General features: G+C 39.9%; 2 protein-coding genes and 1 long non-coding RNA gene across 8 annotated transcripts in view; 1 reads left to right on the top strand and 2 right to left on the bottom strand.

Annotated features, from left to right (window-relative positions):
* Positions 1-8,643, top strand: part of LOC129745954 (adenylyltransferase and sulfurtransferase MOCS3-like) — a 28,219-nt gene extending 19,576 nt beyond the window's left edge. The window contains exons 1-3 of one of the 5 annotated variants that reach the window (XM_055739390.1): positions 6,968-7,047; positions 7,113-7,246; positions 7,303-8,643. In XM_055739390.1, the coding sequence (XP_055595365.1) occupies positions 7,136-7,246; positions 7,303-8,502 (1,311 nt within the window). In that variant the 5' untranslated portion in view covers positions 6,968-7,047; positions 7,113-7,135 and the 3' untranslated portion in view covers positions 8,503-8,643. Of the gene's footprint in view, positions 1-6,967; positions 7,051-7,112; positions 7,247-7,302 lie in introns of those variants that run through there. The other 4 variants (XM_055739364.1, XM_055739382.1, XM_055739356.1 and 1 more) reach the window with 4 other exon arrangements.
* A 4,547-nt stretch (positions 8,644-13,190) lies between these two features.
* On the bottom strand, positions 13,191-14,219 carry LOC129740000 (uncharacterized). The gene is made up of 3 exons (XR_008736063.1): positions 13,926-14,219; positions 13,653-13,867; positions 13,191-13,559 (listed from the first exon to the last, which is right to left on the bottom strand). It is a non-coding gene; the product is annotated as an uncharacterized LOC129740000 (long non-coding RNA).
* A 3,783-nt stretch (positions 14,220-18,002) lies between these two features.
* Positions 18,003-19,708, bottom strand: LOC129739777 (uncharacterized). 2 transcript variants are annotated; one of them, XR_008735964.1, is made up of 5 exons: positions 19,566-19,708; positions 19,427-19,504; positions 18,776-19,353; positions 18,571-18,712; positions 18,003-18,513 (listed from the first exon to the last, which is right to left on the bottom strand). XR_008735964.1 is itself a non-coding variant. In XM_055731297.1 (4 exons), exons 2-4 carry the CDS (start codon positions 18,926-18,928, stop codon positions 18,470-18,472), a joined length of 339 nt encoding a protein of 112 aa, XP_055587272.1. In that variant the 5' UTR covers positions 18,929-19,353; positions 19,427-19,519; the 3' UTR covers positions 18,003-18,469. The 2 variants fall into 2 exon arrangements, 1 of the variants encoding a protein (XP_055587272.1); XM_055731297.1 differs by lacking the exon at positions 19,566-19,708 and having other exon boundaries at positions 19,427-19,519.
* Between the last annotated feature and the right edge of the window lie 3,865 nt (positions 19,709-23,573).

The following is a 23,573-nucleotide window of genomic DNA, read 5'->3' as shown; positions in this document are numbered from 1 at the left end:
ATCGAGTATTAGAAAACCTTGGCGTTATCCAGAATGCCTCATCTAAAGAAATGAATTTGGCGAGTGAAGATAGAGTCGAACGAGTGCTAGGAATGCTGTGGAATCCAGTTACCGACAAATTAGGATTTTCTACTCAAATGAGAGATGATGTTCAACAACTACTTGATTCGTGTAAGAGACCAACTAAACGACAGATTTTGCGGTGTGTGATGACACTATTCGACCCATTGGGTTTATTAGCTCCGTTTGTCATTCACGGAAAGGTGCTTATTCAGGAGCTGTGGAGATCAGGAATAGCATGGGACGACGAAGTTGGGGACGCAGTATTTACTCGTTGGAATCAGTGGATCAACATGATCGAATTTATATCTAACGTCCAAATTTCCCGGTGTTATTTCCCTGAAGCAACCAAATCTACTTACGAAAACACAGAATTCCATGTATTCGTTGATGCTAGTGAAATAGCTTACGCTTGCGCAGCATATATTCGGATCGTAGCAAAGGATGGTAGAGCTGTTCTTCAACTGATATCGGGAAAAGCTAAAGTCGCCCCACTCAAACCACTGTCAATACCGAGAATGGAGCTTCAGAGTTGTGTACTAGGAGCTCGGATTTTGAGATTTGTAAAAACACACCACGATATACCGATAGCTAGAAGTTTTCTCTGGACCGACTCAAGGACAGCTTTATCGTGGATCAAGTCTGATCCTCGAAATTATCGACCATTCGTGTCTCATCGGGTTTGCGAAATACTCGAACACACGGCTGCAGCTGAGTGGAGATGGGTACCGTCCAAGGAAAACCCAGCAGATGAAGCTACCAAATGGGGGTCCGGCCCATACTTCAATAGCGATTCTCGTTGGTATGATGGTCCAAAGTTTCTAGAATTACCGGAATTATATTGGCCAGGAATGGAAGGTATAGGCGGGGGCACGAAAGAAGAAATACGTTCTTCAGTCCACATTCACGTAAACTACCGACCTGTGATAGACTACGCTAGGTTCTCTAAATGGGAACGACTTTATCGAGCAACTGCTTACGTGCTACGATACCTCGAATACTTCGAAGGTTGTCCACTTCGCTTCGATATATTACAGCAGTCCGAACTACTTGAAGCAACACAAACCGTCATCAAACAAGTTCAAGTCGAAACATATTCAGAAGAAATAACCATTCTCAAGCGTAACCAGACTGGCTCAATTGGCAAAGGCATTACTTCAAGAAGTTCCCTTTTCAAGCTTCTTCCCTTCCTAGACGATGAAGGACTTCTTCGGGAAAACAGTCGGATGAGAAATTCGAATTCAGCGCCATAAGGAGTACGCTTCGCAGTGATTCTGCCCACCAAGCACCGTGTCACGATGCTGATTGTCGACTGGTATCATCGTCGATACAATCATGCAAACTTTGAAACTGTAGTTAATGAAGTGAGACAACTCTACACTATACCAGGGCTTCGAACACTTACCAGACGAGTCTGTCGAACGTGTCAAAAATGCAAGATCCTGAAAGCTAAACCTACCGAGGTCCGTATGGCCCCATTGCCTGCAGCACGACTTGCCGAAGGAGAACGACCTTTCACATACACCGGACTGGACTATTTTGGACCGCTATACGTAACTGTCGGCAGGGCCAGAGTGAAGAGATGGATTGCACTCTTCACTTGCCTTACTGTCCGTGCAATTCATTTGGAAGTAGTCTACTCTCTGTCAACAAGTTCCTGTATATTGGCTGTGCGCAGATTTGTCAGTCGACGCGGAGCACCTGCAGAAATTTTTAGTGACAACGGAACCAATTTTCTGGGTGCATCTAACATCTTGCGAGAACAAATCGAACAAGGACTAGCGAACACGTTTACGAATCTAGATACCAAATGGAAATTCAACCCGCCAGGGGCACCACATATGGGGGGCATTTGGGAAAGGTTGGTAAGGTCGGTGAAAGTAGCGATAAATGAAGCATACAACGAGGGTAGAATGGACGATGAGGGGCTTATAACATTGATTGTGGAAGCAGAGAGCATTGTTAATTCGAGGCCACTCACTTATCTACCTTTAGATTCGGCTGAATCCGAAGCGCTCACTCCAAATCATTTTTTGCTGGGGAGTTCTAACGGAACAAAGCAGCCTGTAGTGCCAACAGGACAATATCCGAACATTAAAGCTTCCTGGGGTTTAATTCAAAGGGAATTAAACGTTTTTTGGGGCCGCTGGATAAAGGAGTATCTTCCCGTCATCCGGCGTCAAACGAAGTGGTTCGATTCGAGCAGGACAGTTGCAGTTGGAGATCTGGTAATGGTGGTGGACACTAAGAATCGAAACGGCTGGACACGAGGAAAAGTGACGGACGTAATCCCCGGTCCGGACGGGGTAATCCGCAACGTATTCGTCGACACGATTAGCGGCCGAGTGCGGCGTGCTGTGCATTACTTGGCACGTCTAGATGTTGAAGATGACCGTGCAGTCCCGGAGTCCCTCGAGATGCACCCGGGGGAGGATGTTGGCGCTTCTGGCAACACGGACAATTCGGAATCGATACGTACGAGGGGTGATCACGACATCGCAGAGGAAAACGTCAGTTTGCTGTCATCGTAAAGCCACTTCCGTTAATTCACGCGATAAGCTCTGGATCAAATTGCCCGAATAAGTTTAGATTTCTATCAAAGTTCTCAATCATTGATTATTTAGTTAAAGTACAGGCTTAAGGAACATCATTCCGCTCTTCCGCCAATTTATTATTTTCACCTAACCTTAAACTAAATAATATTCGCACAAGTAAGTCATTACAAAAAGTTTCAAGTGCATACAACTAACTAAATATCGTTAAATCTATGATTAGGATCCTTAGTAATCATCCAGTCGATTCTCAGGAGGCAAATCAGTGCCTAGTCCACACCGAATTGTAAGTTTCTTGCAATGATTACAAGGATAAATTATAAAACTACATTTAAATTACAGTTTTGAAGCTGATTAAAGAACTGCTGTCAGAAATCGAGTGCTGGTCTTATTATTAACCTCTACATTACTGATGGATCACTTATAGAGGAATCAACAGGATTTGGAGTGTTCAACGAAATATCTAGCGCCTCTTACAGCCTCGAGTCACCATGCTCTGTGTATATAGCAGAGTTAACAGCAATTCATTGGGCTTTGGACAGTATCGCTTCAAGGCCAGTTGGGCACTACTTTATTGTAACGGATAGTCTGAGTTCTGTTCAAGCAATTCACTCAATAAAACCGGGAAAGCACTCACCATACTTCTTCGAGAAGATACGGGATAGTTTGAGTGCTTTATCAAAACGTCGCTTTACCATCACCTTTGTTTGGGTTCCCTCCCATTGCTCGATAGAGGGTAATGAGAAGGCAGACTCTCTGGCAAAGGTGGGGGCGATGGAAGGTGACACGTATCAGCGTGAAATCGCCTTCAACGAATTTTACTTTTTAGTTCGAAGAAACTCTCTTGTCAACTGGCAACGCAAATGGGACGAGGATGAGGATGGTCGGTGCCTCCACTCGATTATCCCAAGGGTAAGCCTTAAACCATGGTTTAATAGATTGGACCTGAGTCGGGATTTTATTCGTATATTTTCCCGTCTCATGTCCAATCATTGTTCCTTAGACGCGGTACTCTATCGTTTTGATATTGCTGGCAGCAATTTGTGTAGTTGCGGCCAAGGTTACCACGACATCGAGCATATTGTTTGGTCGTGCGAGGTTCATCTTGTCGCTAGAACGAATTTGATAGAATCCCTTCGGGCCCGAGGAAAACCACCCTATGTTCCAGTGAGAGATGTGCTGGCTGTTATAGACTTGGACTACATGTTTGAAATATACCTTTTCCTAAAAGCTATTGATCTTCGTCTATAATTCTTTTTATTTTCATATTTCCCTATCTATCTTCTTTTTTCTTTAAAAGTGAACTAGATATAAGCACACAATTGTAATCAAACAAAACGAGTTTGGCTCCTTAAAGCCTAAAGGTACGAGCCGTTTCAAATAAAGAATTTACAAACTTGAGCTAAACTCAAAATACTTATTTATTAACTATATAGCTTAGTTGCGTGGCCCTAAAGGCACACCAGAAGTAGTGCACAGTACAAAACGAAGATACTTATTCTAACCAAAGGTGGCAACAGCGAATTCTGGTAAATGGTGATCAAGATTGCGTCACCGAAATGTGACAGAGTCACCGACCAATATCTTAAACTTGCTTCTCTCAACGAATTTCTGCTGCAGCAAACACGCAGAAACGATAAAAAATCTTTACTAAGCAAAAGGATTCAGATCGAACAATGATGACGAAACTAACGATACGATACATGTATTTACAAAGAGACATGATGGTTCCAGGCAAAGGGGGATTTAGTCTCCTAAAACAATAAGAGCCCAGAGTATTGGTTGTATCGCGCCTCCAATTCGCGTTCCTTTTGAATTACTCCCCCGGAAGTTTCTACGAATGTTTGTAAGCGTCAGATAACACTTCCATCGAGGTGGTAGAGATTGATCGCGGTTTAACGTAGCTTTTTCAAAAAGTAGTATATCGCAGTGAGTGACTAGTGTGTGTGAAGTTTTTCCCCAAAAATCCGCCTTCGAAGCAACGAACGCCTGCGCAACGAACGTCAACAGCATGCAGCCAGAATGTTTTATCAACTCACAACCAGAGGGCCAACTGGGATAGTCGATGCTTCCGGGTAAATACACGAATGGCAGCGACGCCCAACGATAACGCCCAACGCCCAACGAGAGCAACGACCGAAACTCGCGGTTCAAGGCCGGTCAAATGCGGCTTCCTGGTGCTGGCTCACTTTGCTAAAAACCACCGCAGTGTACACGTAAAAACTTTGATAGTGCAAATAACAGCCAGACACCAGGTAAGCCAACCGCCACTCATCCGCCATTTTGCCCTCGCCAAGAAGGACGCGCACTAATGCCAGTGTCCCCTTAATACAGGACCCCTTTTGTTTTGGAATAAAATACCGTGGTTGGAATAATCTTTTCCCTCCCACTACGACGGGTATAACCGTCGGTTAACCCACGATCGGAAGTACCCGTCGCTCTTACGCCCTCGAACGTTACGGATCGACCCAAGACGGTGGACCGCCCGTTACCTGAAAGGCCACTGTCTTAACCAATCGAGATCGACGCTGTATTCGAGGAAAAGAGGAACCGCCATCGTCATTGGACACTCGCTGACACGTCAGCCTTACCGACACCCGTACCAGTATCGGCAGCATCCACAAGGGCTTGGCCCTCCAGGTACTGTGCTATTATTGTGACCATTTTTACTGTGCAAATAAGCGTGAATAAAACCATTAGTCGAGAAGTGCAATTTTGGGGTTTTTTCTGAGTGCATTCTGGAAGCTCCCTGCGATTTTGTTTGATAAGCGTGCCGCCCTGAGGTCTAGAAAGGGACTCTCTTACACGCCGGTGGGAGTGGTAGGTTTCATACTTACATGTTTGTATTTAAATTTTTTTAGATAATGAGAGTTATTGATTTAGAGAAAGTAGTTTCAAATCCTCTAAGTAGTAAATAGATGGTGATGGGTCGCTTTCGTTGTGCACGGTTTGTCTCGTCCGGCGAACGGTTTCTTCTCCTTCAGTATTTCTTACAATCCATCATCAGTTTGTAGCCTTCATAGCTATTCGTCAGTTGTCACGATCTGAGAACGGCTCATAGTACTTTGAAGTATATTTCCAAGTACGATGTTCCTCCCCCAGGTTTTGACTGGTTTCGATCGATTTCGATTGGCTTTCTTGAACGTCAAATGGATTAGTTTCGACCAAAACAATGGCTGAGTGAACAACCATTTACCGATCGAGATCGATTGAAACCAAGATAAATAGCGTATTGAACAGAGTTTAAAAACATCTTATTTCTTTACAACTAACTACCTTTTTGATTTTTTATCCCAAAATTGAGCTGAGAACTTTTGCTCAAAACGTGTGTGTGAGAATTAAATGAGGACCCAAATGTTTGCTTTGTGCCTCAGCGTGTAGAATTGGAAAAGAATAAAAACAGGAATCGCGCGAAGTGTCAAAAACAGTGAAATTTTATTGAAAATTTTATTAAAAATTCTTCCAAATCTGCAAATTACAAAGCAGCTCTTTAAAAAAAACGGTTAAGAATAACCTTTTTTTAACTTCTCCGCTAGAATCCCATTCGGTTGAAAAATAATCATATTCGAACTTTTCCCCTAGAAGTCATTTTATGGCTTAATTTCCATTGGGATTGGGCCTGCTAAAAAGAATAAAGCTTGCTCTTTACTCTTACACAGATTTCCATAAGAATGACAGCTAATCGGAGTGAAATTGGAGTGAAGGCTATTGCCTCTGTTTAACACACGAGAAATCGTATACCGGGTTTGTGAGCGCGCCCATCGCCCATGGAGAAGTCATAAAATGGCATTTCCCGGGAAAAGGTCAAAAATGGTTATTTTTGAAACATAAACGGTTTAATAATTTCTAGCGTGTAGGTCAGGCACTTACCGTATTTTTTTTCACCTGGAGGCAAACTAGAGGCAACCTAGGTTCGCTCTAACTGCTGTCATCGTGCTCATTTATTGCTCGAGAGGCAACCTAGGTTCGCTCGAAAAACGGACGGAGTCGCCCTGAGAAGAAAGTCAGTTTTGCGAGAAGTTCACCAATACTCTCAACGTTGTTGTCAAAACATTAAACAGCTGTTTGTGGCTGAAAGCAAAACAGTTGAAATAATGAACGAGAAAATGATGATTGCCGCGATTTTGAACCTCTCAGCCAAGCAAAAGTGAACTATCTGCTGTCCAGTGCAATCCGGACAAGAAAAAAGGCAATCCGGATGTGAAGAACCGAATGAAGAAATCTAGAAGGGAGAACAAAATGACAGCTGCATGTAAACATTGCGCTCGTTCTCACGCACACCTACCTTTGGAATAACTCGAACCCCGAAAATCGTTTTTTTATTCTGACAGTTTCAGAGCCAATTCCGGAATCAAAAAAAAATACGCCAACTGTCAGCATGCAGTGCGTGAATCGACCTATTTTGGTTGTGTTCGAAATCGGAAAGAATTCATAAGTTGTATATAATATTCTAATATATCATTGTTCAGATCATCTTTATTGATTTACGAATCTTTTCAGCATAGACTCGAGCCTCACTTAAAATGACAGAGCAGATGGAAATTGAACTACTGGAACATGACATCCGCACGTTGCGCAAACAGCTCAGCCAAAAAGTTCAACAGCTGAAGGCCTTGAAAAAACATTTTCAGAAAGTAAGTGTACTGCATTTTCTAGGCCTTGTCAAAGTACTACTTTCAAACCATTCCAGAATTGTTTGAATAAATTGAATAACAATGAAATAGCTCGATACAGTCGCCAGATTATACTGTCCGAAATTGGAGTCCAAGGACAGCTGAAACTGAAAAAAGCGTCCGTTCTGGTGGTTGGTACCGGCGGTCTCGGCTGCCCGTCATCACTCTACCTGGCAGGTGCGGGCATCGGTTGCATTGGTATCCTGGATTATGATGAAGTAGAGCTCACGAATCTGCATAGGCAACTGCTTCACACAGAATCCACTGTTGGCCTGAGCAAGGTCGAATCTGCCAAAACTTTTCTCGCTGAGCTCAATTCCCAGATCGAAATTATTACGCATCGCACACAGTTAACCAGCGATAATGCTTTGAGTATTCTTGAACCATACAATATTGTAGTCGATGCAACAGACAATGTTGCGACGAGATATTTATTGAATGACGCATGTGTTCTTCTCAAAAAACCACTAGTTTCTGGAAGTGCCTTGCAATTAGAAGGACAGCTTACAGTTTACAACTATAAAGATGGTCCATGTTATCGATGCTTGTTTCCTACACCTCCACCACCGGAAACTGTTACGAATTGTGGAGATGGTGGCGTGTTAGGAGCAATTACGGGTGTAATAGGAGCACTTCAAGCACTTGAAACGATCAAGATAATACTAGGAAATGAGGGTGTACTGAACGGACGATTATTATTGTTTGATGGACAACGAAGTACCTTCCGCAACTTGAAACTTCGACCGAAAAAAGTCGACTGCTCTGTTTGCTCTGAAAAACCAAGCTTGACCCAATTGATTGATTACGAAGTATTTTGTAGTATGAAAGCAACCGATAAGGATTCACATTTGCATTTATTACAACCGAATGAACGCATAACCGTTGAAGAGTACAAAAAGTTGGCGGACTCGGCAGACCCACACATACTGATTGATGTACGAGGGAGCAATCAATTTGAGATTTGTCAGCTTCCGTCTTCAGTGAACATTCCTATCGATGACATTTTAAAGGATCGTCGAACTAACGAACTTATAAATCGTGCTGAGGAAAATAAAGTTCCTGTATTTCTGCTGTGTCGTCGTGGAAATGATTCTCAGCTTGCCGTTCGTCATTTAAAACCACTGTTTGAACAGAAAGGCCTCAAACCACCCAAAGATATTTTTGGAGGCTTACACGCGTGGACGCAAATTATTGACCCTGATTTTCCAATTTACTAAAATCGTTAAAACTAAAACAAACTGAAATTTAATGAAATTGTTGTTATTGGCTTTGCTTGCTCTTAATTACACTATATAATATTCTATAAAAGTAAGTTGAAATGCTAATGTATCAAGAACAAAGTTTTTTTTATTAATTCATCCATTATTTATTATTGATTTCGATGACTGCACGTTATGAAGATTTGGTGTATGAAACTGACCAGTGACCATCAGCACAGCTCTCGACAAATTTGAAAGGCGAATTTATATATAATTCCTAGGTCCAATCGTAAAAACGTTTGAGTGAATTGCTATCTCGATTTGTCTATACATTTGTAAATTTCGCCCTTTTGAAATGTTCTGTCTTAAATTTTTAAGAAAAATATGTCAATTACCAAAATAATAGGTTTCGTGTGCTGTCCGCAGTTTCAGACCTACCGAGAACCTGGATTTACCGATATCTATCCGAGAAATTTTAAGCAACGAAAGAGGAGCCGAAGATAAAATTTTAAAAATTTCTGAAAGTGTGTAAACTTTATGATGCAATTGATGCAATCTATAATGAGATCCATCACCTTGATCCATCACAGACAAAATACACAACAACATTTCTAATACTTCAGTATTATTCATAATTTTTAAAATATATAGTAAAATGGACTAAGACAGTGGTCGGCAACCTTTTGAGTCGGAAGAGCCAAAAACTTCAAATTTTCAATATTTCAGAGTTTGAAAGAGCCACATTAAAGATGTTTTGTTTATAATTTAAAAAATCAAAATAAATGAATTGTAAATGAACATTAGTTTTGCGAAAATAATTTTAAACCCCTTATATATTTTTTTCTAGCTCTTGTATTTTTCTTTTGAATCTGTTTCTGATAATCTGATAAGCAAAGCTAAAACAAAGTAAAGGAAAATAATTTTCTTAAAATTATCACACTTTTTTATTACATTCCCCAAATAGCCAATCCTTTACAAAATCCAGAAGTATGATATAATATTCAATTAAAATTTATGTAGCCGAAACTTTAAAAAATTATGCTCCTGATAACTGGCAGAATTTTCCAAATTCTGGACATCAAGTTAACGTGTCTTCAGAATTTTATGCATCTGGAAAATCCAAAATCTCATTTTATACCACATGTGATTTTCAGTATTGTGCGTCCAATTGAATGAAAAATGAAATTCAATTTATTGTATATTATTCAGCAATGCTGGCTAAAGCTAAGATTATAGAAAAAAAACTTGTGGTTCGACCAGCATAAATCTGTAAAAATGTGATTTTAACTGACAAAATCAGTTCAAGGATTCTTTCAAAGTTTCAAAACAAAAGTTAATAAAAACAAATCAACGGGGATTAACTCTTAATCGAAAATATAAAAAAATGTGTCCGTTACGGAAACTTCATTGAAAGTTTAAGTGCTTTTGGTAAATCTTTGCTGCAGGTATCACACTTGAAATTTTAAATATGTTCAAAAACTCAAAGGTTTACTTTAAAAAAATCAACTATAAAAGAATTGCTTCGAGGTGTAAAGGTCAATTTTGTTAATGATTACAAGTATTTGGCCTGTGATTTAGTTTTTAAATAGATTTTCAGAATTGAAGCTTTCATCCATTCTCAACGCTGATACGAGTTTGAAAAGCTGTCAAACTTTAATTTGAATTCTCAATTCTTTTTTTTTTGTTTCGATTATAGTCGTTTTACCACCTTTATGGCATTCGCGACTTTATCAACGTTGCAGTTGGCGGATCGTTATTGAAAAACTATCCGGTACAACTGTGTTCGATGTTTACTCTTGGGCTCGAACTCGCGGACATCGGCTCAGGAGACAACAGACTTGCCAACTGAGCTATATCACAAGCCACATTCTCAATTCTAAGTTTTGTTATTTTGTATTTGTATTTCGGTATCTGTTAACTTTGTAACCCGTTATTTTTTGAGAAAGCATTCCAGATTTTGGCATTGGGTTTCTTAATTTTGAACTCAAAATCGAATAATATCCGGGCAAATCCAGCCAAAATCTATGTCGGTTCCATAAAAAGCAAAAAAAAAAAAGCTGAAAAATCAACACACGAGAATCGTCATAACAATTAAATCAAAATTTTAAAAAATGCATGCGCTAAAACAAGTTAAAAATTTCGAATTTCGTAAAAATTGTGAATAATCCTGGAACAAAAACAGGGCCTTTATTTTAGATATCCTGGCATTCGAACCGGACCAAGCACTCCCATTTTTTTCTTTGAAAATCTGGGAAAGCCGGATTAAATCCGGGCAATCATGAATGCCAATATTCAGAAAATTTAAAATCATCGTTTTGAATTCAAATTTATTAAATAGTATTGAAATGGTTTTTCCAATATTTTTATGTTGCTACGCGTCAATTTTACAATCTTAAGATGTCCCTTCTAAAAAGGACTTCACTTTTCACCGATAAGACCGATAAATTAAAGTAACAAACATAAATTAAGGTGATTAATCTCTTCATAAAAAATTACGCGTCAAAGTTCTGATTATTTTTCGAAATGGTTGATTAATTCTAATACGATTTATGAAATTTCAATTGATCAATTTTAATAGAGGCCAAGAAAGTTTTTGCTAGTGCTTAAAATATAAAATTTATTGTGGGTACGTAGAGGCTGCCTAAGAACTACTTTTTTGTAAATGATAAACTTTGATTTTCCTGTTAGCTCTAGCACAGCTTTGTTGTTCGATTGATTTAAAAATATCCACAGGTTTTAGAAATAAATAATTTGATTTGAGTATTTGTTGCTTTGAAACAACGGTTATTCCTCGCATTCACGGTTATTGATAAATTAAGTCTTTATCTCTAAGCTAAAGCTTCAAAAACAGTGAAAATCAAAAAAATTACAAAATTTGGTCGAGGATTAATGACTTTAATGGGTTAGATTCCTATAAAAAAGGAAATGAAAGTAAAATTAGGCTTCAAAATTGTATTTTGCCATTTGGGTCTTTACGCTTGTTCCTACAGCGGATAAAATTTTAAAATTCACTTCTGGATCTATGTAAAAACGTGTGCCAGGTCACAAGACTCAATTATCACATCAGTACGGTTTTATAAATATTGCATTCAAAAATATATATAATATTAGTGCAATGAGCTAAAGAGCCGCAGCTTTACATCAAGAGAGCCGCATGCGGCTCGCGAGCCGCAGGTTGCCGACCTATGGACTAAGACTCTCTGGCAAAGGTGGGGGCGATGGAAGGCGACACGTATCAACGTGAAATCGTCTTCAACGAATTTTACTTTTTGGTTCGAAGAAACTCTCTTGTCAACTGGCAGCGCAAATGGGACGAGGATGAGTTGGGTCGGTGGCTCCACTCGATTATCCCAAAGGTAAGCCTTAAACCCTGGTTTAATAGGTTGGACCTGAGTCGGGATTTTATTCGTATATTCTCCCGTCTCATGTCCAATCATTACTCCTTAGACGCGGTACTCTATCGTTTTGACATTGCTGGCAGCAGTTTGTGTAGCTGCGGTCAAGGTTACCATGACATCGAGCATATTGTTTGGTCGTGTGAGGTCCACCTTATCGCCAGAACGAATTTTATAGTCTCCCATCGGGCCCGAGGAAAACCACCCAACGTTCCGGTGAGGGATGTGCTGGCTATGCTTGACTTGGACTACATGTTCGAAATGAACCTTTTCCTTGAAGCTACACGGACAGAAAAAACAACCCACTCTAGGTAATTTTGACGTAAATCGCCACTTCAGTGCAGGAACTTACTAGTAGGTTAAAGCACAACAACCCACTAGTAGGTAGTTGTGCTTTAAGGTCCCAGTGGGTGAAAATGATGTACTTTGTTAATTTATGGGAAAAATTGAAATAATTTGTAAAATTCATGCTTTTATGCTTTTGGACGTGAAATTCAGATACTTTAAGCACAAGGTCAAACGGTTGTTTTATGAGGAGTTTTTCATAAAATAATACATTTATTTCCATTTTTTTTCGAACATGGGTCATATTTTTTTAAATACTTTTTCACTGCTTTTGTTGTGAAATACTTTCCTACACAGCAAGAAAAATTCGTGTAATTTTAGACCGAAAACGATGCACGAAAACGGAACATAGTTTTTGATGTAAAATTCTATCACGATGTATTTTTTTCAAGAATGTAATTTTTGAGGCGTGTAAATTTAGATCGAAAACAATGCACGAAATCGGACGACGAAAGCCGTCGTGTAAAAATAGACGGTGATGTAAATTTTAAGATTTATTATCGTAAATATTAGAAATCTTTGCTAAACATTCAGGTTTTGCTGTTGTCCATGAATGAATACGCTGCTTTTAAAAATTTAATTTCGCATATATTTCCAAAAATAACCTAAAAGATATACACCATCACGCACAGCTTCAGCCTGGAATTTTTGTTTCATCCGATGATTCCCAGCACGGTGATGTTGAACAGATAGCCGTCACCAGGATCCTCGATTCGTCCCAGAACACCATTATTTTTCGGTCCGCGTCACCTCCGCCTGACGAAAATTTCTGCGAAAAATCACTGCCACTGCAAAAAATCTGATCTTGCTGTAATGAAGAGGAAACTGATTAATTTCAACATCTTTCTTTTTTCAATATGACATTATTATGAACCTACCAGCTTTTGAAGGATTATGGAAATGCTAGAGCTACGCCTACGACTCGTTTTCGAAAAATTTTCATACTTGTTTACTTTGTATCCGACGCGCGCCACACAAGTTGCACATTTCCATTTAATTTTAAATCAAACATACAATTTTACACTGTTTGTGATATAAAATTCATTGACCGCTTGATTTTTACATCACGGAATGTAAAATTATAGCAAAACAATGTATTTCTATTCACTTTTTGAAAAAAGACTAAAATTACATCAAAAGGAGTTGAAAATTACATCGTCTTCGATTTACACTTGTAAAAAATTAGACTACTCGTGTTTTAGATTCCGTATACTTTTAGAAATTTTTTGCTGTGTAGGGATATCGATAAGCAACTCCGAACTTGTTAATTCGAAGCATGTCGGATTGTTCGAACAAGTTCCTTAGGTTCCTTACATTCATCACAACTGTAAGTTCCTGTAACAAAAAAGAACAAATCCGGTAAGTAGTAAAATTGATTGGTGGACATGGAACATTAAGTAAAGGAAATCGTAAATCAAATCAACTTACCTTGAATCATGAATGAATTTCATAAAGTTGATCGAGGACTCCTCACGATTCGGATCATGACAAACGATTACTTTGCTCAGAACGTTATGCAGCTACGGCGTTGGATATTTAGTCCCCTAAAGATTTTCCCGATGAGCTGATGATTGGCTTTCAATCTTCCCCCTCCCATCCGTACAAATCCATTCGTCGGTCTCATCGGGTTTTTTTTTGGTTGGCTGAAAAGTAAACATCTATAAGTGGACTTCCTTAGATAAAAGTAATATAAAAAATCACCTAATGTCGATGAGAGGAATAATTCTTCCTATGATTGCGGGAGCTATTGGGAGGAGTACCGATGCCGCTTCCGATCATCCTCATCCTGATTGTTACATGAATTTCACATTTGCTTCTTCTGAAGGAGTCATGCTTTTGCAGCTTTCGCCGATCCCCGCAAGAATAAACACATTCCGGAAAGGCTGCATTGAGGCATGTAACTTTAGCTGGCTGCTGGGGCTGCCGTTGGCAATAAAGGCAATAAAGGTGAAGGATCCGGTTGCATCATTCGGAATTCCCGGTGGCGAATTTTTCTGCAGCATCTACAAAAAAAAAAGGAAATTCAATGATTATGTGTTTTAAATTTATAGAAAAATAAAATGCTTACCGTACTTGTCTTCAAATCTCGGACTCAGCGGATAAGATTATGTATTCGCTAAGCTGCGACCTAAACTTTTACTCGGACTTCTGCCAGACGCGTCTATTCAATAGAAGAAAATGGCGTACAGTCTAGAGGAAAAAAATGTACCTAGTGAGTGGGTACTTTGATAAAAAGCCTCTAGTAGATTAAAACTACCCACCCAAAACTACTTACTTTGGGCTTAATGTAAATCAACCCAGTAGTGAGTAGTCAAGTGGGTAGTTTTGTTTTGTCCATGTATGGATCTTCGCCTACACCGAAAAAATTCTTCACATGACCGCTACGTGAAAATGTTCATAGATTTTTGTCACCATGAAAATCATGTGAAACCTACGTGAATTTCAGGTAGCAAACAGAGCTCGCGCAGCAAGCAGATTATTCACGTAATTTTCATATGAGTTGTACGTGAATTAAACGTAGATCGAATGTGGGTAGGACCAGAGATGTTAAAATCGCGAGTCTACATACTCGCACTTTGCCCTTCTTTGCAGAACGATTTTATTTCGTTAAACTCAATCTGCAATGATGCTTTCTAAAGTTCAACTCGGAAAGCATCAGGAAGTAAGCTTCGGGTAAACTCGGCAGGAGTAAACAGCAATCGGGGGAGAAACATCAGCGAAGCAAACGAACAGTTCAGCGAATTAAAGAAAAAATCGTTTTCGTTCGGCAGCCGAACACATCAATCGGACAACACATGGGGGCGTGGCTAAAAGTGATAGATACAAGGGAACGGGAAACGAGCGAGAGAAGGGTGCGAGGAATGTTAACTCGGTCCGTCGGGCAACGATCGCTCGTGAGCATTCGTGTACGGTAAGCTTCGTTCTGTTGTTTCATTGGTGTGATTTTATTCCTGCGAGGAGGGGAAAACATCAACTCGGAACTGTTCTCTTTGTTTTGTGTGCAATCACGTCATGATTGGAACGAAGATAAAATCAATCTGCACACAACAAGTTAAACTCGGAAAAAATCAGCCGAATGATTCTTTCCGAGGCGAGTTTAAACACCGCTGGGTAGGACTTCGTTCTGCTACGTGCAATTCACGTAGATTTCATTGTAATATTAATATAGGGAGGTTTTTTTCGGATATTTCAAATAAAAATGCTTTGATTTCGGAAGTAAACTTTATTAAACGACAAAATAACATATTTAACACTTGAACTTGCATAACACTTCTAAACTGACACTTTGTAACTCCACTCAATTCATTGAACAAAAATTCGTCGAAAAATGGAATTTGTTCTTCCTCTTCAGCGGTTGCTTGGCCGTTTCAGCTGCCTCAATATCAAATCCTGTGGAAAAAAAAACAAAGATGTACATAACTACTAACCACAAAACATAATTTTATTACTTACGAAAAGAATATCATCGCTTCTCCATAACCCAGTATTTTTGTCTTTATGCACCACCTGTCGGATCTGCGCCATGTTGAAACTGGTATTCCTTCACAAAGATTTTACGTGAATGAGTCGTGTTTACGTGATGAACATCACATAGAATGCACCAAATCCCTCAGTACTTGGCGGATCACTGGATTTTCACGTAAAACGAATGTGTCTTTGTTTTGACGACATTCAACTATATGAATTTCACGTAAGGATCAAGTGATTTTTTATTAACTCCTAAATGGTTTAAGTAGACCAAGCAAAAATTCACGTAACGAGTGGCTACGTGAAAATCCAGGTAAATTTAACGTTCCTTTTTCGGCTGAGTGTATGATTCTTTTTATTTTTCATGTTTCCCTTTCTATCTTTTTCAATGTCATCGCTCAGCGTACACTCAGCCGAAAAGAAAACGTTAAATTCACCTAGATTTTCACGTAGGCACTCATTACGTGAATTTTTGCTTGGTTTACGTGAAGCACTTGGAAGCTAATACGAAATCACTTAATCCTTACGTGAAATTCCCATAGTTGTCATGCTTCAAAACAAAGACACGTTCGATTTACGTGAAAATCCAGTGAACCACCAATCACAAACGGGTTTGTTGAATTTTATGTGATGTTCACTTAGCTCTGAAGGGCTCATTTGCGTAAAATCTATTATGTGAAAGAATAAAGATACCCAATATGGCGCGCGCGAATTCAAGTGCTATCGACTGTCGTAAAGAGCAGTTTTTATTGCGTTGGAGAAGCTGTATTTTTGTAAGTAGTAAAAATATCATTCTTTGGTTGTTGTTTACATATTTTGCCATTTCAACAGGATGCAGAATTGGAGCAGCTGGGACGATCAGCCAACCGCTAAATGAAATACATTTTTTAGAGACTTTGTGACGTGAAGAAATGTGAAGTGAAGTTAAATTGTGAAAAGTTGTGTATTGTGATAGGTATAAATTCCGGTAAATAAAATCTTTTTTTTTCCGAATAAATCATTTATTATTTCATTGATGCGAAATACAACGAAATCTACGTGAAAAGTATGCAGTAGATCGAATCCTTATTCACATCCAATCTAAATTATTGCGGTTACTGGGAAAATTTCTAATCGAGCGACGGTAGCCTTCCGTGCGGTAGGCTAGCCGGAGCAGTAAACACAGTTGAAAAATTCACTCTTACTCACTAATTTCATTGAAAAGTTAAGAAGTAAATTCTTGAATCAATCTTCAAATCATTATTTTGCAAGAGAGGACAAAACATGAAGTCATCGGAATGAAATATTATTATTCTTAGTATTCATTGAGATTGAATTAATTACGAGCGTTAAAATCCCAGACAACACAAAAAATATTGAACACTATTGAAAACACATTTTTCCATAGCCTGAGAATTAACGAATTTGGCATGACGAAGATTTTTGATGCGATAAATGCGTCTTTGATACTTTATATGCTGGTCGAATTCAATTATGTTGTCGTTAAAATGTAACAAATCGTATATGAGAAGTTAAAAAAAGGAGTTGTGTACGGATAATGATCTATTATAGGAAATAATACCATTCGCATCGCAAAAAATTGGACTGCGCACTCATAACTGCGAAACTTGTGCGATCTGTCAAATCAGTATAAAATCTGTCGGTTTTCTACACGCTAACCGTTTTCATTTAACCTTTTACGGATAACTCCGACTGCAAAACATAGCACGAAATCCAACATTCAATGAATGATCGCTACCGTGTCGTCGAACTCTAAACTTATTTAAACAACTACAGCGTTTTCTTTTTTTTCGTGAATTTGTCCGCTGATTGACCCCATCGCAAACAGTTTTTTTTATTATTCATTTTTCCGTGATTTCGACCGCTGATTGACCAAGCTCAAGGCAAACACAATTTTTTGTTTTATAAACAATAGATAATCCGATAATAATATTTGGTATACATGTTTGTTTGACAACTTTTTATTAAATCATCTTTAAATGTTTTCCGCTTGTTCATCCGATTTAATTTCAGTCGATAAATAATCCTTATGTAGAACAATGCTCATTTTTTTCTTGAATACTGTAATTTTTTTTACAGTGGTACCCTACGGGAGCCCAAATCAGCTATCGCAGAAATAGAAAAAAAGAGTGGATCAGCAATATTTTCACGTACGCTTCACCTACAACTCATACACGGCAAAAATAATAAACTCAACCGCCACTTTTTTGTACGCATCTCGGACAAAAAGTGCAGGGACTCAATGTTAAGTTTAATGCATTAAACTCAACTTCAAGTTTAGCGTATTAAACTCAACGTTAGTTTAGTGCACTTTACTCAACGGAAAGTTTTTCTAAGATTTCTCGCCGGTGCGTAGAATCGTACAATGTTGAAAATTAGCGAATTAATTTAAATGAAATTAAATACAATGCAGGCATTTGAATCTATTTTCTTTATTTACATTTATTTCACTTCTTTATTGTTCGTATTATGAATTGCTTCCAGATTATCTTCAGCCCGTCTTTTCGGGGCAGCGTGAACACAGGTGGTAGCAAATTCAGCTGCCTTAGCGACAGCACACTCAGCTTCAGACGGACGTTGCGAGTGCAGCACAGCACTAGCCCGTGGGGGGGGGGAGGAAGTATGGTGCAGTCTCCGCTGATTTGTGTTGGCATTGTAGATGTTTGCAGGCTACGATGTGACCGTTGCCTTCAAAGCCGGCCGAACTTTGAACCACGGTAGTCTCGCACACCTTGCCCTTTGCAATGGCATTCTCAGGCGCTTGCTGGGTCTTTATTTCAATGAAAAAAACAGCACCAACTCCTCGTTCGTCCACAAAAACCTGTCAGAAGAAATTAAGGATAAAAAAATTGATTTGAGAAAACTGGAAGTTACTTACCTAATCCGGTTGTAACCGATTCACCATCAAAGCATTGTGCGGGACTCGGACCATAATCGCGAACATTTCCCATCAGCTTCCGCAAGCTTTTGAAAGGAAATGGTGCGGTTCCGGCGGAAGTCCCAACTGCCATCAGTTCTACCTGTAAGAGACAATTAAAAAGTTTTAGTTAATGTAACAAATTTGATTTATTGCTGCTACTAACCTGTCCGGAATTTCCGAAAGAACGCGGTAGTGTCGGTTTGTTCTGACCATGGCTCGTCTGGTACCGAGCAAGCAAGACTAAAATTCCCCTCGGAGGTCCACGAGGAAAACAAATGAACGCATGCCGGATTTGTCTTTTTTTCTGTTTCACCATGTTTCCATTCTTGGCCTTTTATCCTTGCTGAAACGGTTGCTTTCGGATAGAAAGGTTCGCATCCGAGAAATGATCCGGCACCTTCTTGTGAAATCAGTGAGAAAACGATCATCGACTCATGAAGGACAGTCTGGAGCAGATACCAAATGGCAATGCATGTTGGCGTTAATGATATTTTTCAGTTTTGTGTGCCTGCTGATAGTGAACTGCTTTAGCAGAACCTTTACAGTTGCCTTCGAATGCTTACGGATTACTCTGGTCGCTTGGAGGACATAATTAAAAACGTCTTCTTGTGGACAGGTCCGCGTCACTGGAGCGATATCAGTTTGGTCGTATTGTTTGGCTCCGTGATGAAAAGTTCTTGTTTTTCCTACGTGCGTTCTAGGCGGAGCGTATAGAAATTCATGTTCCGATGTTCAAGTCCGCTGAAAGATGAGAAGATTATCAGGTTACTAACTGTTTAAGCTTCAGGTTCACAAGTTAACCACAAATCATTACCTAAAATAGACACTCCTGCATCCCTTTTCCTTCAGCACATTCACACTATCGACCTTACTGACATGTATCAGGTAGTACCTGTCGGAATGGATTTAGTTTTAATGTTTTTATTGAAATATATTTTTTAACTAAAACTGACCTGATTCGGTTTCGGTTGCGTTGTATTTTGAAGTCCGCCAGCGAAAAAAATCCTCTTCCGGAAGAGTCGTTGATTCACGTAGAATAACCGATGTCGACATCCTTTACCACGGCTAGTTAGCTGGTCCACCTAGGAGAATGTCCACATTTTCACTAGTAGAACTTTTCAGACTGGAAAATTTTAAATTATCTTCGCAATTCGGAGCGAACAACCGATATACCGCGCCAACTTACCGCCTAAAAATAAACAAAATGGAAGATCTAAAGTACTCACCCGAAAGTTTTATGGAATAAACTTTTGAGATGCATACAAAATCAGAAACGAAAAGTATGCAAACAAAAGAAAACGCCAAAAAACTCTCGGTTGCGTAAAAATAACTTCCTCGGTACGTTTTTGAAAGTTTGCGTGTATGAAAATTACGTGAATTCTGCCTGCTGCGCGAGCTCTGTGTGCTACCTGAAATTCACGTACACTCAGAAATGAAAAAAATATAAATATATTATTTTTCATGTATTTTCAAGCTTCACCGTGCCCACTCCCAGAATTATTTCTCGGCGTGTAATTACTGAAATATTTCTCATCGAGAAATATCTCGGTTATTAAAATTTATGCATTGAGAAATATCTACGACAGTGACATCTGGTGGTGGTAAATGGAAAGAAACTTAAAACGGCGGTTTTACTAAACGAATGCAATGAATGATATTGAAAGAATTCAGGATTGAATGATTCACGATTTTATAATTAAAATTTTTATTTTCAATTAATATGAAATTCATTACTAAGTATACAAATTAAGTACACCCACCTTTACCACCCACGAGCAGCGCTGAACTGGTACTTTGCTTCGCTCGACCGGGGATGAGCAGCTTCGGTGTTGGTTCAATTAATCAGCATCACCTGCGTGAATCCTTTAGGAGAGGCTGAATCCATTCCGGACAATCGAAACCCCCAACAAATATTCCACATTTCTGATGGCAATGGACCGAACTGATTTTCCGACCCAGTCATCGCCCATGGTGCTGCTGCAGCTCCTAACGTTCGAATACCGTCTGTAGTTAATGAAACGGATTTATTATTTTCTTTTTAGAAAACAGCAGAAGGCAGGAATACTTACATCCGCAAACGATTTTTGCACGTTTTGACTGAAAAAAAAAATAAAAACATAAAACGACTGCCATGCATGGCAAGAAGAAGAATAAGAAAATGACAGTTCGAAATATTTCGGTTCTAATTTTTATGCGCTGGGACATTTCTCGCTGAGAAATGTTTCAAGTGCATTAAAAATTAATAATCCGATACATATTTTTTAGACACTGCGGCAATTACTGGCATAGAAATAACGTGATGATTAAATAAAAATTATTTTTATATTTTATTCATTTCTGAGTGTAGGTTTCACGTGATTTTCATGGTGGCAAAAATCTATGTACATTTTCACGTAGCGTTCATATGAAAAGTTTTTTTCGGTGTACAGGTGCCGTCCAATCCTGAAGTGATTCTTGATTCGCTGTCAAATCACATCAAGGAATTCAGATACGATCCGGACAACAACATCACATTTGCTGCTTGATACGCGAGATACGAAGATCTGTTCGAGCAAGACGCTTCCAGGCTCGATAACGAAGCAAAAGTTCGTTTTCTTCTCCGGAAGCTGGGTGCTGCTGAGCACGAACGGTACGTGAATTTTATTCTCCCCAAACTGCCGAAAGATTGCCGAATCTTGTTTGGTGCAGCTGAATCACTCATCAGCAAACGGTATCGCTGCCTGCAAACAACAAAATCACCCTTCGAGGATTTTGTTACATTTTCGTGCAGGGTAAACAAAAACAGCGTTGATTTCGAGCTAAGTAAATTAACCGAGGAGCAGTTTAAGTGCTTACTGTTTGTTTGCGGGTTAAACCAGACTGCTAGCGAAGATCGAAGATCGGAACGACGTTACCCTGGAGCAGCTTTCGGAAGACTGCCAGCGGCTGATGTGCCTCAAACGGGATACAGCCATGATCGAGGGAACCACCGGACCAGCAGTGCAGTTCGTGAATCAGAGTCGGCAGCAATTTTCTAAAAACTCTCCGAACAAAGTGCAGAAACATAGTGCGAACAAAAACATTCCCCCAACCCCTTGTTGGAAGTGCGGCGCAATGCACTACACTCGTGTGTGCCCCTACAAGGACCACAAGTGTAGTGATTGTGGCCAAAGTGGACACCGTGAAGGTTATTGTGTAACCGAAAAGAAAAGTGGGAAGCCCTATCGCAAGAACCAAAACAAAACTTTTCGGGCACAATCTGTGAAAATTCTATCAGTGCAACAAAAACGAAAATTCGTGCATGCAACAATCAGCAGTGCTGAAGTGCAGCTCCAGTTGGACACTGAATCCGACATCAGTGTTGTGTCGAAGCGTGTGTGGGAGAAAATTGGGAAGCCTTCCATCACCCCCGCACTAGGAAAAGCATCCACTGCTTCTGGTGCCCCCCTCCAACTGCTTTTCAAATTCGCGTGTGACGTCAACCACCGTCAACGTCAATGGCCAGCAGCGCCACGGCACATTCTACGTGGTCGACAAATCGCTCAACGTACTTGGGATCGATTTGATCGACGCGTTTGGACACTGGTCGGTGCCAATTTCGTCTTTTTGCGACCAGATCATCAAACCGTCCACATCATTGAAGCAGCATAATCCAGCACTTCACCACAGCACCTTTCCACCCACAATCGAACGGTCTGGCCGAACGATGTGCGAACACGTTAGCGAGCCATTCGGGAATTACAAGAGGGGAGAAGTTCGGTACCAATGATACCTCCAGCGACACCGAACACTTTTGGTCAAGATCCAGGGCAGTCTCCAAATTTTCCTCCGATGTCCCGTTGCTCTTTACATCTCCTTCTCCTCACCACCAAGCTCTGCTGATATGGTAGGGTTCCAGTCAGCCACCGATCAAACAGCTGTCCAGGTGCCTCGTTGTTCTTCTTGGACCAGAAGACCGCCGATTCGGATTAACCCGCACCAGCTGTATTAAGGGAGGAGATGTTAGGGCGTGAAACACCCTACAACAAAACCGCTGGGCTCACTGCTGGCAACCTATTGTCAGCTGATCGACGCGCCAACCAGCGGGATGTAAACATTAATTAACGTGCTTTTATTATTGTTGTCCAAGCGAGTTGCACGTCCCATTTTTAGTCCGTCAAAAAAAGTCCAGTTCAACGGCGTGTTCGTAAATTGAATTTTTCTATCTAATACCGTATTTGTTTTCGCCACCCGAAAGTGTTGCACCTTTCACGCTGAAAACGAGCATGAATCGAGTTTCGCACCCACCTTTGTTGGTGTACGTGAAATCGGCAGTGTCAACAGAAAACATCAAGCTGTCAAAAATCCATTACAGCTGGTATTTGTTTTCGTTTGACTTCGACAATTGAAATGAAATTTACTTCAGTTGATCATTATCTTTTAAATAATATGAAAATTTTAGCATCAATTTATATACTATGTTGAATTGTGAAGATTTCAGATTTATTTTGCTTGGTAGATTCGCCTCTGGCTCTGATGATAACTGCAATACCAGCTGATTCTGGGTGGTCTATGTTTGCTGCTGCTAGACTGCAGTTACCCCAGCTTGAAGGTTCCGGTATTTTGAACGTTCATTCCTCGCAAATACCTCGAGTACCTATTTCCGTTTTCAGATGACAAAAGAAAAATTCTTGGAAGTCAAATTGGCGAACTCAGATTGCGGAAATCGGGGGAGAAAATTTTGCTAACAGACCGAAACGAAATTCAAGCTCCCAATGCGGGTGTAGTCTCGAACTACCGTTTTTGAAGGGCAACGGGTGGGAATCCGGGACTTGGCGCAACCGAGCATCGTCACCCTAAGGCACAGCTCGAAGCAGAGTAGCTTCGATGCAGCTGAACGCTTTTTGCTGTGGAGACCAACTAATAGGACCTCCCGAACAAGAAAACTTTTCGATTTGGGCGATTCCACCAGATTTTTGGGTTGGCCTTTTTGCACTCGGATT

The sequence above is a fragment of the Uranotaenia lowii genome, chromosome 1, assembly GCF_029784155.1.
Source record: "Uranotaenia lowii strain MFRU-FL chromosome 1, ASM2978415v1, whole genome shotgun sequence".
In the NCBI taxonomy this organism is placed as follows: domain Eukaryota; kingdom Metazoa; phylum Arthropoda; class Insecta; order Diptera; family Culicidae; genus Uranotaenia; species Uranotaenia lowii.
This window is presented reverse-complemented; position numbering and strand designations above follow the sequence as displayed.